This window comes from Cynocephalus volans, chromosome 8 (genome assembly GCF_027409185.1).
Source record: "Cynocephalus volans isolate mCynVol1 chromosome 8, mCynVol1.pri, whole genome shotgun sequence".
Classification (NCBI taxonomy): Eukaryota; Metazoa; Chordata; class Mammalia; order Dermoptera; family Cynocephalidae; genus Cynocephalus; species Cynocephalus volans.
The window spans coordinates 45,432,619-45,447,923 of NC_084467.1; the positions used below are offsets into that span (position 1 = coordinate 45,432,619).

Consider the following 15,305-nt stretch of genomic DNA (forward strand, 5'->3'; position numbering starts at 1 on the left):
CAATAGGAGCCCCATTAGCTCAGGTGAAGGCAGATGTCTTTCTAATGAAAATGTTCCATTTTCCAAATGACTTTTCTTTTTCCCAGAGAGTTGTGGTTGTAGAAGACATAAAAAGATGGAAAACTATTTTAGAGCTGCCTGATCAAACCAAAGAGAATCTGGTTGAAGTCTTACGAGAATTAAAGAAGAAAATACCCTCCAGGGAAGTGTTAAAATCAACAAAGATAGGTATGTTCCTTCAAATTTTATGAAAAGTGCTTATATTTTGTCTCATTCCTTCTTCCTTTTCTCCCTCCCTCAAACATTAAGTTATCTGCCATAACAGTCCTTTTCAAACATCTCTGGTAAAGGATCATTGTTTAAAAAATTCTCCATTGGTTGCAGGCCAATGCTTTGGTAATATGTAATTAAAATTACTAGACAAATGAAATTAAAATACACAAAATACAGGACCCATTTTAAAAATTAGATTCAAGAGATACAGAATCACTCTGTCAAATTGCCATAAAAGTTTAAATGTTTGCATTCAGTTTCTGTACTTAGCTCATGGACTGGTAGCTGACAACTATCTGTTGCCATTTTGAGTGTGCTTAATGCTGGTGTGCAGAAGTGAATATGACATGGTTCACAAGCTCAAGGAACTTATGGTTTGGTAGGACTGACAAAAATGTAGACAAATGGGAACAGTGAAGTGTAGGTTATAAATAAAAACATAAATAATGTCCGATCTATACAAGGTATATGCTGGCACAAAGGACCGAACAGTCACTTACATTTAGGGACTTCAGAAAAGGCTTCATAGAGGTGACATTTCAGGTAAATCATGAAAGAGTCTTGGCTTTTCTGTCTTGAGTAGAAATAACTTGCAAAGAGTGATTTATAAAACAAAATGGTAGCAACATTTGCCCCTGTGTCACTTAGTATATAGCATTGGAGATATTTAAAAGGTAAGTGAGGGACTACGTTGAATTGCCATTTTAGTACAGTACCCACTGTGAATGATATGCAAGAGAGGGCCAACATGTGTTCCTCAAGCTGCTCCCAACTCCCCAGGGAGTTCAGGGCAGTCATTCACAGCTGCTGTTCCTGCCCTCACTAGTGCAGCCATTGCCTTGTCTGCTTCCCCTTGACCTCTTGTTCATAAGGAGCAGGAGAGAGAGCAGCCTCAGACTGGCACTAACAGCTGGGAAGAGCTGTGCAAAATCCCCAGAGGGCCCCCCAAGAGTCTTAGAGTGGCACCCCTGTAATATAAACCAAATCTGAGAAAATTAGATGCTTAAAGAACATAAAACCCTATCATTGTAGCCAAGGAGTCTCTCCCATCTGCTGCTGGATTTTGTTTTTATAGGTTGTGGTCGCTAGAGGGCAATAAGACCATTCATGTGAGTAGATAAGGTATTTCTACCAGTAGAGGGTACTAGTGATTAATATTTTATGACATGTATATATGTACATATGTGTATGTTCATATTTAGGCACACACCACAAATACCATATATGATCAGATAGTCAATATCAATATAATAGGATGGAATTGTCCTACAAATGTAGAACAAATGATCATTTTTAAAAAATCATTTCTATTTAGCCTTTGAGATCAATTGTGAGTATGCTTTCAAGAATAGGTGTGTCTGATGTTCAGAGATTTCAATTCAAGGATTATAATGAAACTACAGCAGCGAGGCTTGATCTGGGAGGAACTGGAAACCATCCAACATTTTTTTTTTTTTTTTTTTTTACTGGTAAGCACACATGTATTTACATAGCCTATTGTGTGACGGGGAGGTGTTTTTCACTTTCCAATAATTGATTAGGTTACAGGAAGGGTGACAGGGACCACTGATAAGACATGATATATGATATTAATCAGACTTGGCTTCTTTCTCTCCTGCTTCATCAGAGGCTGGAGTCTCCTTGTTTTTAGTTTCTCTGTTTTCTTCAGGTAAATCTTTTAGTTTCTTGGTTAGTGACTTCGGCCTGTTTTCCTTTGCCCTCCCTTTTCCCTTTTGTTTGCACTTTTTTGTCTGAAGATTTATCCTTTGCTGCTGCCTTTTTTGGCTTCATTTCCACTTTTGCAGGAGCAGGTTTAGCTGACAACCTTGCTGATTACCTCTTGGGCTCTCCCTTCATCACCCCTTCAGTTGAGCTGAGCTGACCTTCCTCTTGGACATCTTGGTGGTGGAGGGTGCATGCCAGGTGCCTGTGGGCCGCAGCATGCCGAGAGCCTTAACGAAGCTGGGCTGCCTGGCTGCTGCTGCTCCTTCTGTCACCTGAGGCCCGTCCAACTTTTGAGTCTTGACCATGCCCCAAGCCTTCCCTAAACCTAAGGTTGTATAGGATATAGGGGTTTCTTGTTTTTTTTTTTAATAGTTACATCAGTTGCTATGCTGAAGATTTTATTTGGATGATTGCCTCAGAGTGTTTATGTTCTTCAGCCTATAGCCTTCCTGCTTGTCCTTATGCTGTGGGTTGTAAGGGTTAAATATTTACTGAGTTCCTTCTTTGTGCTGGGAACTGTGCAGGTGTAATAATGTAGACAGGTATTGTCCCTGCCTTTTTGGAGCCTGAAGTCTAATGGGAAGACAGACAATTTAACAAGACTTTATCATACACTGTGACGGTGCTCTGTTGATGGGGAAAAGTTAGCCAAAGGAGTATATGTGTTGGGAGTAGGGAAGAAGGTATTGAAGAATGTGTCAGGCAGAGGATACATCATGTGAGCTCTGCAGAGGATAGAGATAGGAGAGAAAATGGTGAATTCCAGAAACTAAAAAAAGTTTGGTGTGTTTGAAATGTAATATGCTATAGAGAGTATGGCAAGAAATGAGGCTAGAGGACCAGATGGAGAAGGCTCTTTGTAAGCCATTCAAAACTGTTTGGTCTTGGCATGTGTATTAGTTATCTATAGCTATGTAAAAATTAACCTAAAATTTAGCTGCTTAAGACAGTATTCATTATTTCACATCATTTTTCTGAGGGTCAGGAATCTAGGAGCAGCTTATCTAGGTGATTCTGGCTCAGGGTCTGTTGAGAGGTTGTAGTCAAGCTATCGACTGGGGCTGCAGTCATCTGAAGACTTGATTAGGGCTTGACGATCTGCTCCCAAAAATGACTCATTCACAGGATTGCTGGCACAAGGCCCCAGTTCCTCATCATGTGGGCCACTCCTTAGGGATGCCCATGACATGGCAGCTGGCTTTCTCCAGAGCAAGTGATCCAGGAGAGAACAAGGAAGTTAGAGAACAACCAAGATGGAAGCCACAGTGTCTTATATAACCTTATCTTGGAAGTGGCACCACCATTTCCATCAAATTCTGTTGGTCACACAGACCAATCTTGGTACAATTTGGAAATCAACTACACAAGGGTGTGGTGTGAATACTAGGAGGTGAGAATCATTAGGGGCTATCTTATAGACTGGCTACCACAGGATATATTTCTTTTTATTAATCCTAGATATATTGTACTTCCTACACCTGCAGATTCATGTTAATTTGTTGAAAATTTTACAGCTGTTTTCTCTCCAAGAGCGCTTCTCTTTTTCTATATTCTCTCCTTCTGAGACTCTACAATTAGAATTATGTTAGGTCTTCTATTTTCCATACCCCTTAGCTTGTCTGTCATATTTTTTATCTCCTTGTCTCTCTCAGCATTCTGGGAAATTTCTTCAGGTATATATTTTCCAAGTCACTAATTCTCTCTTCAGCTGACTCTAATTTAACCCATTTATTGAGTTCTTTGTTTCAAAACCTCTGTTTTTCATTTTTACAAGTTTCCTTTTCCCCCAAATCTGTTTTTTGTAAATGTCATTTGTACATTCTGTGACTGTGCTTTTTATTTCTTTAAACATTTAATACATAGTTCTTCTGTAGTCTTCATCTATTCTAATATTTATAGTCCCTGGGGATTTAAATCTGTTGTTTATTATTTCTGCTGATTTTTAATTGTGAGTTCATTAAATTAACTTCTTTTGTTTCTGCCAATAGTCAGGAACTGCTTCTGACCTAGAATACTTTGGCACATGTCTCAAGGATCCCTCCTCAGTATGGGAGTCCCAGGATTAGCTCTCTCACCTCACCACTGGCCTAAAGTTAACTATTTCAGCAGCACTGGCATTGATAGCAGCCCTTAAGATAACCCCACCACTCTCTGAACCTACACTTCTAGCTTCTGCTAACTTTTTTGTTGGTGGGAATGAAGTGGCTTTTATCCAGCATCTAGTTATACTACAGTGAAAGGGTAGCTTTAGTTCACTGTAAAGCTTGAGAGTTTGCACTTTGTCCTAAAGATAATAGGATCATTATTGAAGAATTTTGAACGGAGTGACATATCCAGATTTTCATTTTAGAAAAGTCTGTCTGGTTGCCATGTGGGAAAAGTGTTGGAGAGAAGTAAACCTAGAGGCACAAGCTTAGGTAGGAAGCTACTAAAACATTTGGATAAGAAATGGGGACAACCAGGATGAGGAAGTACTTATGGGTTCATAATTGTAACAAATATGCCACACTAATGTAACATGTTAATAATAGGAGAAACTGTGGGGGGTGGGGGGTATGGGAACTGTCTGTACTTTATGCTCAATTTCTTGGTAGACCTATGAAAGTAAAGTGTATTACCTAGGGGGAAAAAGATACATTGATGTAATAAACCCAAAGGATATAGAGATTGATTGGATGTTGGGAATAAAAATGAAGGAACAAAAGCTGAAGCCTAGGTTTCTGGATATGGATGAGTAGATGGACAGCAATAGGGAAGAGCAGGTTTGGAGGTAGGGGGGATAATAAGTTCAGTTTTAGATTTAATGCATTTGACGTTCTGTGGAACATCCCAGTAGGTCTTTCCGAGGCCAAGAAAAGAATATATAGGAAAGGGGTGATACTGGAGAAACAAAGATCAGATAGGAGGTCATTCAGACATTCATTCAGCTAATATTTATTGAATGCCTGCCACATGCTTTGCACTGTGCTGGATGCTTGTGACCAAAACAGACAAGAATCCCTACTCTTGTGAAGTTCACATTCTAGTGAGGTGACAGGCAATAAAGAAGAAATATATGGCTGCTGGTTGGCTCACTTGGTTAGAGCATGGTGTTGGTAACACCAAGATCAAAGGTTCTGATCCCTGGACAGGCCAGCTGCCAAAAAAAAAAAAAGAAGAAACATGATAAGTAAATTGTCTAGCTATGTTAGAAGATGATAAGTGCTATGGAAAGAGAAAAAAAAGAGAGAGCAGGTTAAGGGGGATGATAAATGAGGCTAGATGGGGTTAGGAGTAGCCCTCATTGAGAGAGTGACTGAGCAAAAAATTGGAGGAGGCGAGGGAGCCATGAGGACAAGGGATGGCTGTAGTCATTGAGGGGAGACTGGAAGTCATGGAGGGCTGAGCGGAGGGGAAAGAGAAACAGCTCCTTAGAGAGACCTTATCAGGGAGAAGGGACTGGACTTAGCCAGGACTGACTGCAGAGGTGAGGGGAAACGAGGACACCCAATGCTGCTCACTTTGTAGCCACACTTATCCTCTCCACTGGCTTGCTCTTTCTGCCTTCAGACACGCACAGAGCTTCCTCTTTCATTGTCTCTGTCACCTTTTCCAGACACCTTGTTTCTCTTCTTCCTTTTATAGCCAAATGCCTTTAAATGATGGACACTCACAACTCCCATTTCTTGCTCACCCACTCATTCATTAAAACCTTTCCAAGCTGGCTTCTCCTACAACCACTGCTCTCTCTCAGGACATGAGTGATTTCATTCTCTCTGGATCCAGTGGTCTTGTCTCAGTTCTCATCTTCCCAGACCTGTGAATTTGAAACCATTGGTTGCTTTCTTTTCTGTTGACATAAATGACACTGAACTGGTTGCCAATTCTATATCTAAACTGTTTGGTTCCTTCATAGCCCTTATCTCAGTTTGTAATTCTTTAATTATTTACTTTTTTATTTTGTATTTGTTAGTCAGTAACTCCACACCAGCAGGACGACACTATTTTATTCACCAGTGTATTTCAAGCATCAGCGTGACATATAGCAGGAGCTCAGGATGTATTTGTTAAATGAGTGAAAATGACAAGGTTGGACAAGATTTTCTCCATGGCTCTTCTAGCCTTCTAGATCTCTGTTTCTTGCCTTTCTCTATTTTGTTATTCCATGTCTTCTCTCCCATAACAGGGCTGCTTTTCCATAAAGCTCGGCCCTCAGTCTTTTGCTGATTCTTTAAAGCACGTAGCCGGGGAGCTTGTCCACTTCTCCAGCTTAACCAAGGCCTTAATTCAGATGCCTTTTAGATATGCACCTTCTGTCCTGAACTATTTTTTGAATCTTAGATTTTTAGAAAGGTTGTTCCAATTTACATTCTTACCGTTTTCTTAAAATCTTGCTAATTTAATAAAATGCCATCTTGTTCTCATTTGCTACATAGGATGAATTATTTTTCATGGGTTTATTGGCACTTTGTCCTTTCTCTCTTTTTTTTTGTAAATTGTCTGTGTTCTTTATCCACATACTGTTGAGATATTATCATTTTTTTATCTATTTCTGTGAGCTCTATAAATATCAGTGTCATGGCCCTCTTAAATCAATTTAGTTACCTCAATTTACAAACAAGGAAACTGAGACTGCGAGAGATGAAGTGATTTATCCAGGGCCACATAGTGAGTTAGCACCAGAGATGTAATGAGAACCCAGGTCTCTTGGGGCAGTGTTCCTTCCTTGTTAGCAGATTGCCCTTGTGCCCCAGACCCCAGCCGTATCTGCCTTTATTTTATTGGACTATCTCTATGGTCCAATCAAACTTGCTTCTTTTAGGTCAGAATTTAGTGCTTTTTCTTTTGTACCTCAAATGAGAGTTTTCTCTTAGTATTTCCATTTTAGTTAATGTCCCTAGCATTTTGCTCTGACATAAACTCTTTAGGTGGAAATGTCTAGCAGGAAGTTGTGGATTGATGCCCAGAGAGAAATTTAGACTAGAAACACATTTTTTTTAAAAAAAGATGACTGGTAAGGGGATCTTAGCCCTTGACTTGGTGTTGTCGCCACCATGCTCTCCGAAGTGAGCCAAACGGCCATCCCTGTATAGGGATCCGAACCCATGGCCTTGGTGTTATCAGCACCACACTCTCCCGAGTGAGCCACAGGCTGGCCCTGATTAGCTCATTTACAGCATGAACCTTCCTATTTTTAACTGGATAAATTTTTATTCTGTACTGGAAAGGAATAAAATTACACATATTTGGAAGTCATTTGCCAGGAAGTGTTTCCTTAAAATCACCTAAGTGGATAAATTCTCTAGGTAAAAAGAAAGATTAAAGGGCTGAAGGACTAAACCTGGGAGAAAATCCATGGTGGGGAAGTAGGAGGAAGAAGAGCCAGTGAAAGAGGCTGAGGGAGTGCAGTTAGAGAGAGGAAGAGAGCCAGGGCAGTACAGTGACTGCAGGCCAAGGAGGAGAGTGTTTTCAGAGGCAGGGGAAATGAGTGGCCTCAGTGTTCTCAAGTGGTCTGGGAAGTTGAAGGCCAGCTGGGAAAAAGCCTTCAGACCCGGCAGTTGTAAGGCCCCTGTGAGTGGATACTTTTATTTTAAAGGAAACCAGTGGGCAAGGGGTGTATTGAGTAAACAACTGATGAAGCAGTGGAGTTAGGCCTTACCCTTTCCTGGTAAGCAGGCATGCCCCACTTTTGCAATACTGTGTGTATGAATATTCTGGGTAAAGTTTTATGTCAGTCATATTGATCTGATTTCAGAGATGCCTTATTTTCATTTATGATTGATTAAAAATAACAATAAAAAATAACATTGATTAAAAATACTTATAAAGTGCTTTCACATCTTTGACCTTATTTGATCCATCTAACAAATGTAATTATTATCTCCGTTTTACAAATGAGAAAACTGAGGCTTGGAGAGTTTAAACTAACATGCCGTAGGTTAAACAACCAAATAACAAGTGACAAAGCTAAGATGTTCTTAGACCATGTCATGCTACCTCCTGAAACCTAAAGGTGCATAAAAGGCTAAAATCAAGGTGTTGACAGGGCTGCATTCCTTGGCTTATGGTCCCCTTTCTCCATTTTCAAAACTAGTGATGGTAGGTTAAATTCTTCTCACATCTCATCTCTCTGACCCGCCCTTCTGCCTCTTCTTCCACTTTTCAGGACTCATGTGATTAGATTGGGCCCACCTAGAAAATCCAGGTTGATTTCCCTATTTCAGGGTCCATAACCTTAGTGATATCTGCAAAGTCCCTTTTGCCATGTAAGGTAACATAGGCACATGTTCTGAGGACTAGGGCACGGACATCTTTGGAGACCATTATTTTGCCTGCCACCGTCCTCAAATTATGCCATGCTATTTCAGGCTTCTGTGCTCTTGTTCACTCATTTCTTTTGCTGGTCCTGTCCCCTTTAGTCATTGTCAAGACTCAGGATAAACATTACCTCTTTCATGTTGTTCCCTGGCCTCTTTGCCAGTTGAATTGACTCATCTGTCCTTTTGGCCCTCCTGGGGGTTCCCACTTCAATACAATCATAGGACCTTCAGTACTATCTTAGTTCCCCCCTTCAATACTATCTTAGGGCCTTCAATACTACCTTAGGACTATCTTAAGTGTTACTACCTTAGTAATACTTGCATGTGTTTGTTTAGGTTTCTGATGCTTAGACTTACCTGGAACTCCTTGAGTGCAAGGCTGTGTCTTGCTCAACATTCCTTCTCAACGCCTAGCACAGGGCCTGGTACATATTTAGTATTTGGTAATGTTTGTTAAATGAGCAAAAGACTGCTTCCTGCAGGGAATTTGTCTTAACAATGTGCTGGGATGCAGAAAACCCCTAACCTTAAACCCAGGGGACTTGACCCAGGTCATAAGACCAGCACTGCTTATTTTAAAACATAAACTTCATGGAGCAAATAATGACTTTTTGCAGATCATTAACTTCCTTGATGTAGCTACTAACCAACGTGACCTTGGGGAAAGGTCATGGAGCCTCATTTTTTTCATCTGAATCAGGAGGAGGTAGGACTGTCTGATCACCAGAGGCAATGGTAGAGAGTTAAGCATAGGCTCTGAAGCCAGCTGCCTGTATTTGAAACCTGGCCCTGCTTCTTGCCATGCTTCACTAGTTACTTAACCTCTCAGTACCTCAAGTTCTTTACCTGTAAAATGGGAGATTATAATAGCACCTATTTCACAGGGTTTTTCTGAGGATTAAATGAGTTAAGATACGTAGTGTTAGCACAGTGGCTAACTGTCATTATTAATATTATCACAAAATTCCCTTTGTGATCTAAAATTTATGATTCTGCCCTGTTTTCTCTAGAATGTAGCTCTCCAGACACCCTTTCTTCTTCTCTTTTCTGTACCAGACTGGATTGCCTTTCTTGCTGTCACTCTGGAAATTCCACACTTTCGCTGACAGTCTTGCATCCCCCTGGGCTTCCTTACAGCCCTGTCCTTCCTGGGCTGGTTTCCTTGGTATTGGCAGAGCCTCCTGACCAGTGTGGGTGTGGATCTTGTCAAGGTATCGGTGGGATATACTGCCCCCTGCAGGCCAAAAGCAGTGACTCCATTGTCCTAACCTGAGAGTTGAAACTTTCTGAAGCCCTTTGGTTACCTCTCAGGGTGCCCTTCTGATTTGGGAATACCAAGAAGGTGAACAACATTATCTCAACAGAGCCTTATTGAACATTCCCAGCGTGCCACTCCCTAATAACAGAGAAGGATAGGGTATTAGGGGTTAAGTTTGGAGGCTCTGGAGTCAGGCTGCCTGTGTTCAAATCCTGGCTTCCTTACCTGCTAGCAGCGAAACCTTGGGCAAGTTACTTTACTGAGCTTCAGTTCCTCATTTGTAAAAAGAGATGTAACAATAGTATTTAATTCATTGTTTAGTTATAAAAGTTAAATGAGATAATTCACATAAAGCCTGGAGTGATAAGCAAGAAGGATTCTCAATGTCTAAGAATTAAAAACTTTTCATTTTTCCCAGAATTTTCAGATGCAATGCTTTACAGTATAGTTCCATTATTTTGTTTGTAATTGTGTGATTTTCCCAAGCAATTGCATCCATATTCAAATGTTAGTACAAAGCCAATTTGAAAGCCAAATATAAATGGTTTTTTATTTAACCGTTTTATTCAATTCACCAAATATTTATTGACTGTCGCTTTTATGCTAGGAACTATGTTGGAAGCAGGGAATAGAACTTGGAATAAGGTTCTGCCCTCAGGGTGTTAATAGTTTAGAGGAGAAAGGGGGCATTTAAATACTCTAGGCAGAGGGAACAGTATGAGCTAAAGCACAGAAATGTGAGAAGGCCAGACAGCATGACCCAAGAGATGGACATGCAAGCTGGTCTCTATGGCTAGAACTTAGCTCATGGAGGCAAAGGGGCAGGAGGGCTGGGGGCGAGAGGAGGAGGGGAAGATGGCAACATGGTGAGAGGTAAAGACAAAGAGGATCCAGGCCATCCAGAGCTTTAATGCTATACTTAGAAATTTGAGAGCAGTGGGGAGATATTTAAGGAATTTTGGTAAGGGTGTGGTATGATCAAATTGGTTTTTAAAAGGTCATTTTGTCTTCAGTATAGAAGATCAATTGGGCCAGAATGGGCAAAGAGATTGGTTAGTAAACTATTGCAGTAGACCTTGGAGAGGTGATGAGGACCTGAATCAGGGCAGTGAGAATGGAGAGGAAGGTGAGGAGAAAGAGGAAAAGATACAGGGAATATTAAGGAAGAGGATCTGTATGACTTGGAATGATTGAATAAACATAAGGGTAAGAGAGGCAGTGGAGCCTAAAATGATTGGTGTGTGAGTGGTGGTTCCATTGTGTGACAAGAAGTGCTGAGTTAGAGGTGCTTGAAGAATAAGCAGTGGAGATGTCCAGTAGGGAACTGGATATTTGGGTCTTGTGTTCAGTTGGAACCTTTGGCTAGGGGTCCATAGTTGAGAATCATCTGCTTGCAGGTGGTAGTTGGACCACAGGAGTGAGTAAGATTACTCAGGAAAGGTGGAGAAAGAAGAGAAGAAGCCAAGGACAATGACCGAGCTGGAGTTCACAGATAATTAAAGGTTGAGCAAAGGATCAGCAGCCAGCAAAAGAGATAGAGAGGGCAGAGGAGAACCAGAGGGCAGGTGGTGTCTCAAAACGCAGTGGAAGAGAATATTTCAAAAGGAAGAAGGCAACAGTGTCAGATGCCACAGAGAGGCTGATGGAGTTTGGATGTATTGTCCTCCCAGAACTCATGTGGAAATTTGATCCCCAGTGTGGCAGTTTGAGTTATGGGGGCAGATCCCTCATGAATGGGTTAATGTTCTCCCTGGGGGCGGGGGGGTCTGAGTGAGTTCTCACTCTATTAGTTCCTGTGAGAGCTGATTGTTTAAAGACCCTGGCACCTCCTCTCTCTCTCTCTCTCTTCCTTCTTCCTCTCTCACCGTGTGATCAGCTTGTACCTGCTACTTTCTGCCATGAGTAGAAGCAGCCTGAGGCCCATGCCAGATGCAACTGTCCCAGAATTGTAAGCCAAATATACCTCTGTTCTTTATAAATTACCCAGTCTCGGGTATTTCTGTTATAGCAACACAAAATGGACTAATACAGAGGCCAGGTAATGTCAGACAGAGAAGGTCCACTGGATTGGACAAGTACAAGGACTCTGAAGGATTTCTGCATCTTCATTCTCAAATATCAATCTGGGTCAATGGTGCCTTTCTTGGAGAGAGAAAAGGATAAGGTGAGGATCACATGAAGGGAAGGATTTCTATTCCAAAGAAGCCTGAATGTACTTCTATTATAGCACAGCCTGGGCTACTAGGATTGTTTACATGGTGAGCCAATTTACTAGATTGTGAGCTGAACTATATAGATAGATGCAGTCCCACTATTCACAGGAGACCTCTGTTAATAATTTTATTATAAATTCTTAAGGACTTTTTTCTTTGCATATAAACAAATATGTTGTTTATATGTATACACATATGTAATCTTAAAAATAAATTTTGGCTCACACTGTGTGCACTCTTCTAAGACCTGCTTTTTTCGCTTTAACTAAAGTGATCATCTTTCTATGTACTACATGTAGAGCTATTCCAGTTTCTAATAGCTGCAAAGTATTTACTGCTTAAATGGACTATAATTTACTTAACAAATTGGACCCTTAATGAAGAGCTCGTACTGTTTTTCTAGCTTTTCACTACTGCAAGCAGTACTGGAATGAATATTTTTGTACATATGTCTTCTTTGCACATTTTGGCAGGGCAAGTGTAGGCTCAGTTCCAGAGACTGTCCTACTCATCTCTGTATCTTCAGTACCAGACATAAAGTAGGTGCTCAGTGAAAGTGTTAAAATGCCCTGAATTTAGGTCTCTGAAGTCCTTCAGTATCTGGTTTATCTTTGTATTTTCAGCATCTATCATAGTGACCAAACAGCACAAAATATTGTTTGCTGAATGAATAATCTCAGGGATATGGCAAACTCCACCCAGAAAAAGAAATTATTCGGTAGTGGTTTCTGCTTTTAAGTGATGTATGTTTCACAAGGGCTCTCCTAAGCATTGCCAGCTAGGAAACACCTTTGGATATTTCTAGTGACTGCTCTTCATTCCTCCTTCTCCTCCTCCCCCTCTTTCCTGTGATGAGTATTGATGTACTCTTTTCCCTGGTCAGTGGGAAGCTTGATAAAAGTTCTTGATAAGTAACGGGTTAGAGTGACAAGTTACAGACTCTTAATATCATGTTACCCTTATCTTCCCTTCAAAGTTACATTTTTTTTTCACCTCCAGGGTTCTCTTCACAGAACCTTTAAAACATGGACAGTTTCTTGTTCAAGCCCTGAATGACTAGTGCCTAACATAGTATCTAGTACAAATAGGTCTTCAGTCAATGGATGGAAAATAAATGAATCAAGCAGTATTGGGTATGCATTAGCATAATTGGAGAAATGTTCTAAATGTTTTGACCATTTTTCCAAATTTAGATTATTTTTCTGCTTTCCTTTGTTCAATGATGCCTCTTTTATTATATATTAAGTTCTTATGTAGTCTATTTCTGAGCTTCATTTTTTATTCCATAGATCAATCTATCTATTTTGGTTTTTTTGGTGTCAGTCCATATAATTTTAATTATTGTTGCTTTATAATATGTTCTGATATCTTACAAGGCTAGTTGTACCTCATAACTCCTCTTTTTCAAAATAGTATTTTGTATTCTTGCCCAGATAAATTTCTAAAATATATCTAGAAATATTTGGTTGTATTCTAATAAAAACAGCCTATGAAGATGTTTTTATTGAGATTACATTAAATCTACAAATTACTTGCTTTATTGGCATCTTCATGCTAATCTTTCTATCTCATAATGTGGTAAAATTTCCCCTCTTATTCAAATCTTCTGTTATGTACTTTAGTAAAAATATATGTTATTCTTCATATGGGTCTCTCATTGAACCAATCTACTCTCCTAATTTCCATCTTCTGCCACTAGGCACACTGCTGGAGATACAAAGATGAACATATCACAGCTCTTTCCCTCAAGAAGCTCACTTTGGTGAGCAAAAGTGATAACTGGTCAGATAATTACAACTAATTGTAGTAATTATTGTGATAAACAGAAGCCCAAGGTGCTAAGGAAGCATAGAGAAGCGGTACCAGCCAATACTGAACATATGAAGGAAGACTTCCTGGAGGAGGAGACCCCTGAATGAGTCTTAAAGGCTAAGTGGAACTTAGCCAGGTGAAGAGGGAAGAAAAGGTACTACAGGCAGATAGAATGTTTATTGGGTGTATGTTCAAAAGTAGAGAGATAAGAAAAAATGTTCAAGCATTTGTGGAGCTGTCAGTAGCTCGCGTATTGGATGACAGTGGGATAATAGCTGGAAATGAAGCTAGAAAGTAGATAGGAGAGGGACAAATGGTAAAGGGACTTGTGTGAAAAGGTAAGAGTTTGGATATAAGATTGAAGGATTTACGTGAGGAGTGAAGTGTTCAAATTTATGTTTTAGAAAAAAATGGCCCCAACAGAGAAAATAGTAAAATAAAGACCAACCTAGCTGCAGTGTGAAAGATGGCATTAAGGTGTACCAAACTTAGCCAGAAAGGTCAGACAGGGGGCCCTTGTAGACATGCCCTAAGGCAAGAGCCGCGCCTTAAGTGATGTGCCCTAAGGCAAGAACAGTTGTACTAGGGACAGAATAAAAGGAGTGGTTCCAGAGCTATTAAGGGGTAAGTACACACACAAACAGCACACATGCATACAAACACACCCACTCTTGTTAATATATTACTAAGTGGTTTATGGTTTTTACTAGTTTAAGCAGGATTTTTTTCCCTATTGTATTCTTACTGGTTATTTTTTTTTTTTTTTTTTTTTTGCTTGCATTCTGTCTGGAAGATTGCTTTATTTTTTGTTTCATTATGTTTTGTAATATAGTAAAGCAAAAGTAGTAGTATTTTGTACTTTCAAAGGTGAATCGAAGAACTGAAGTAAATTATAGCATGTTCCATTTCAGCATGAATTGTCTGGATCTTCAGATTCATTGATGGTATGTCATTTTCTGAGGCTGGGAAGTCCATAGTCTAGGGAACACATCTGGTAAAGGCTTTGTTCTTCCTGGTGGGTCTACAGGACACAGGGTATCAAGTGGCAAAATGGCTGAGCAAAAGAGAGTTGAACTTTTATTTATTATTATTATTATTATTATTTTTTAAAGATGACCGGTAAAGGGATCTTAACCCTTGACTTGGTGTTGTGAGCACCACGCTTAGCCAGTGAGCGAACCGGCCATCCGTATATGGGATCCGAACCCGGAGCCTTGGTGTTATCAGCACCGTACTCTCCCGAGTGAGCCACGGGCTGGCCTGAGAGTTGAACTTTTAATTCTTAGTGTTTAGTTGATTTATTTGGCTTTTCTCTCCGTATATACTTTTTATCAAAGTACTGTTGCATATTGATATATTTTTCTTTCTTTTTTTTTTTTTTTTTTAAAGATGACTGGTGAGGGCATCTTAACCCTTGACTTGGTGTTGTCAGCACCACACTCTCCCAAGTGAGCTAACCAGCCATCCCTATATAGGGATCCGAACCCTTGGCCTTGGTGTTATCAGCACCACACTCTCCCAGGTGAGCCGTGGGCCGGCCCTGCATATTGATATTTTTAACCCTTCTCTTTTTTTCCATTTTTATTATGAAAATCTCAAACATATGCAAAAATAAATAATACAACAAACTCCAGAAAGCCCTTCACCCAGATTCAATAACTATTAAGATTTCACCCCACTTTTTTTGCTTTTGTGTTGTTACTGAAGTATTTTAAAGCAAAATCT

At 40.1% G+C, this 15,305-nt stretch overlaps 1 protein-coding gene across 1 annotated transcript in view; it reads left to right on the plus strand.

Annotated features, from left to right (window-relative positions):
- TCEANC2 (transcription elongation factor A N-terminal and central domain containing 2) overlaps nucleotides 1-15,305 on the plus strand; it is a 38,146-nt gene that overhangs the window by 13,656 nt on the left and 9,185 nt on the right. Inside the window, exon 3 of the mRNA XM_063106507.1 lies at nucleotides 87-228. Within this exon, the coding sequence (XP_062962577.1) occupies nucleotides 87-228 (142 nt within the window). The remainder of the gene's footprint in view (nucleotides 1-86; nucleotides 229-15,305) is intronic.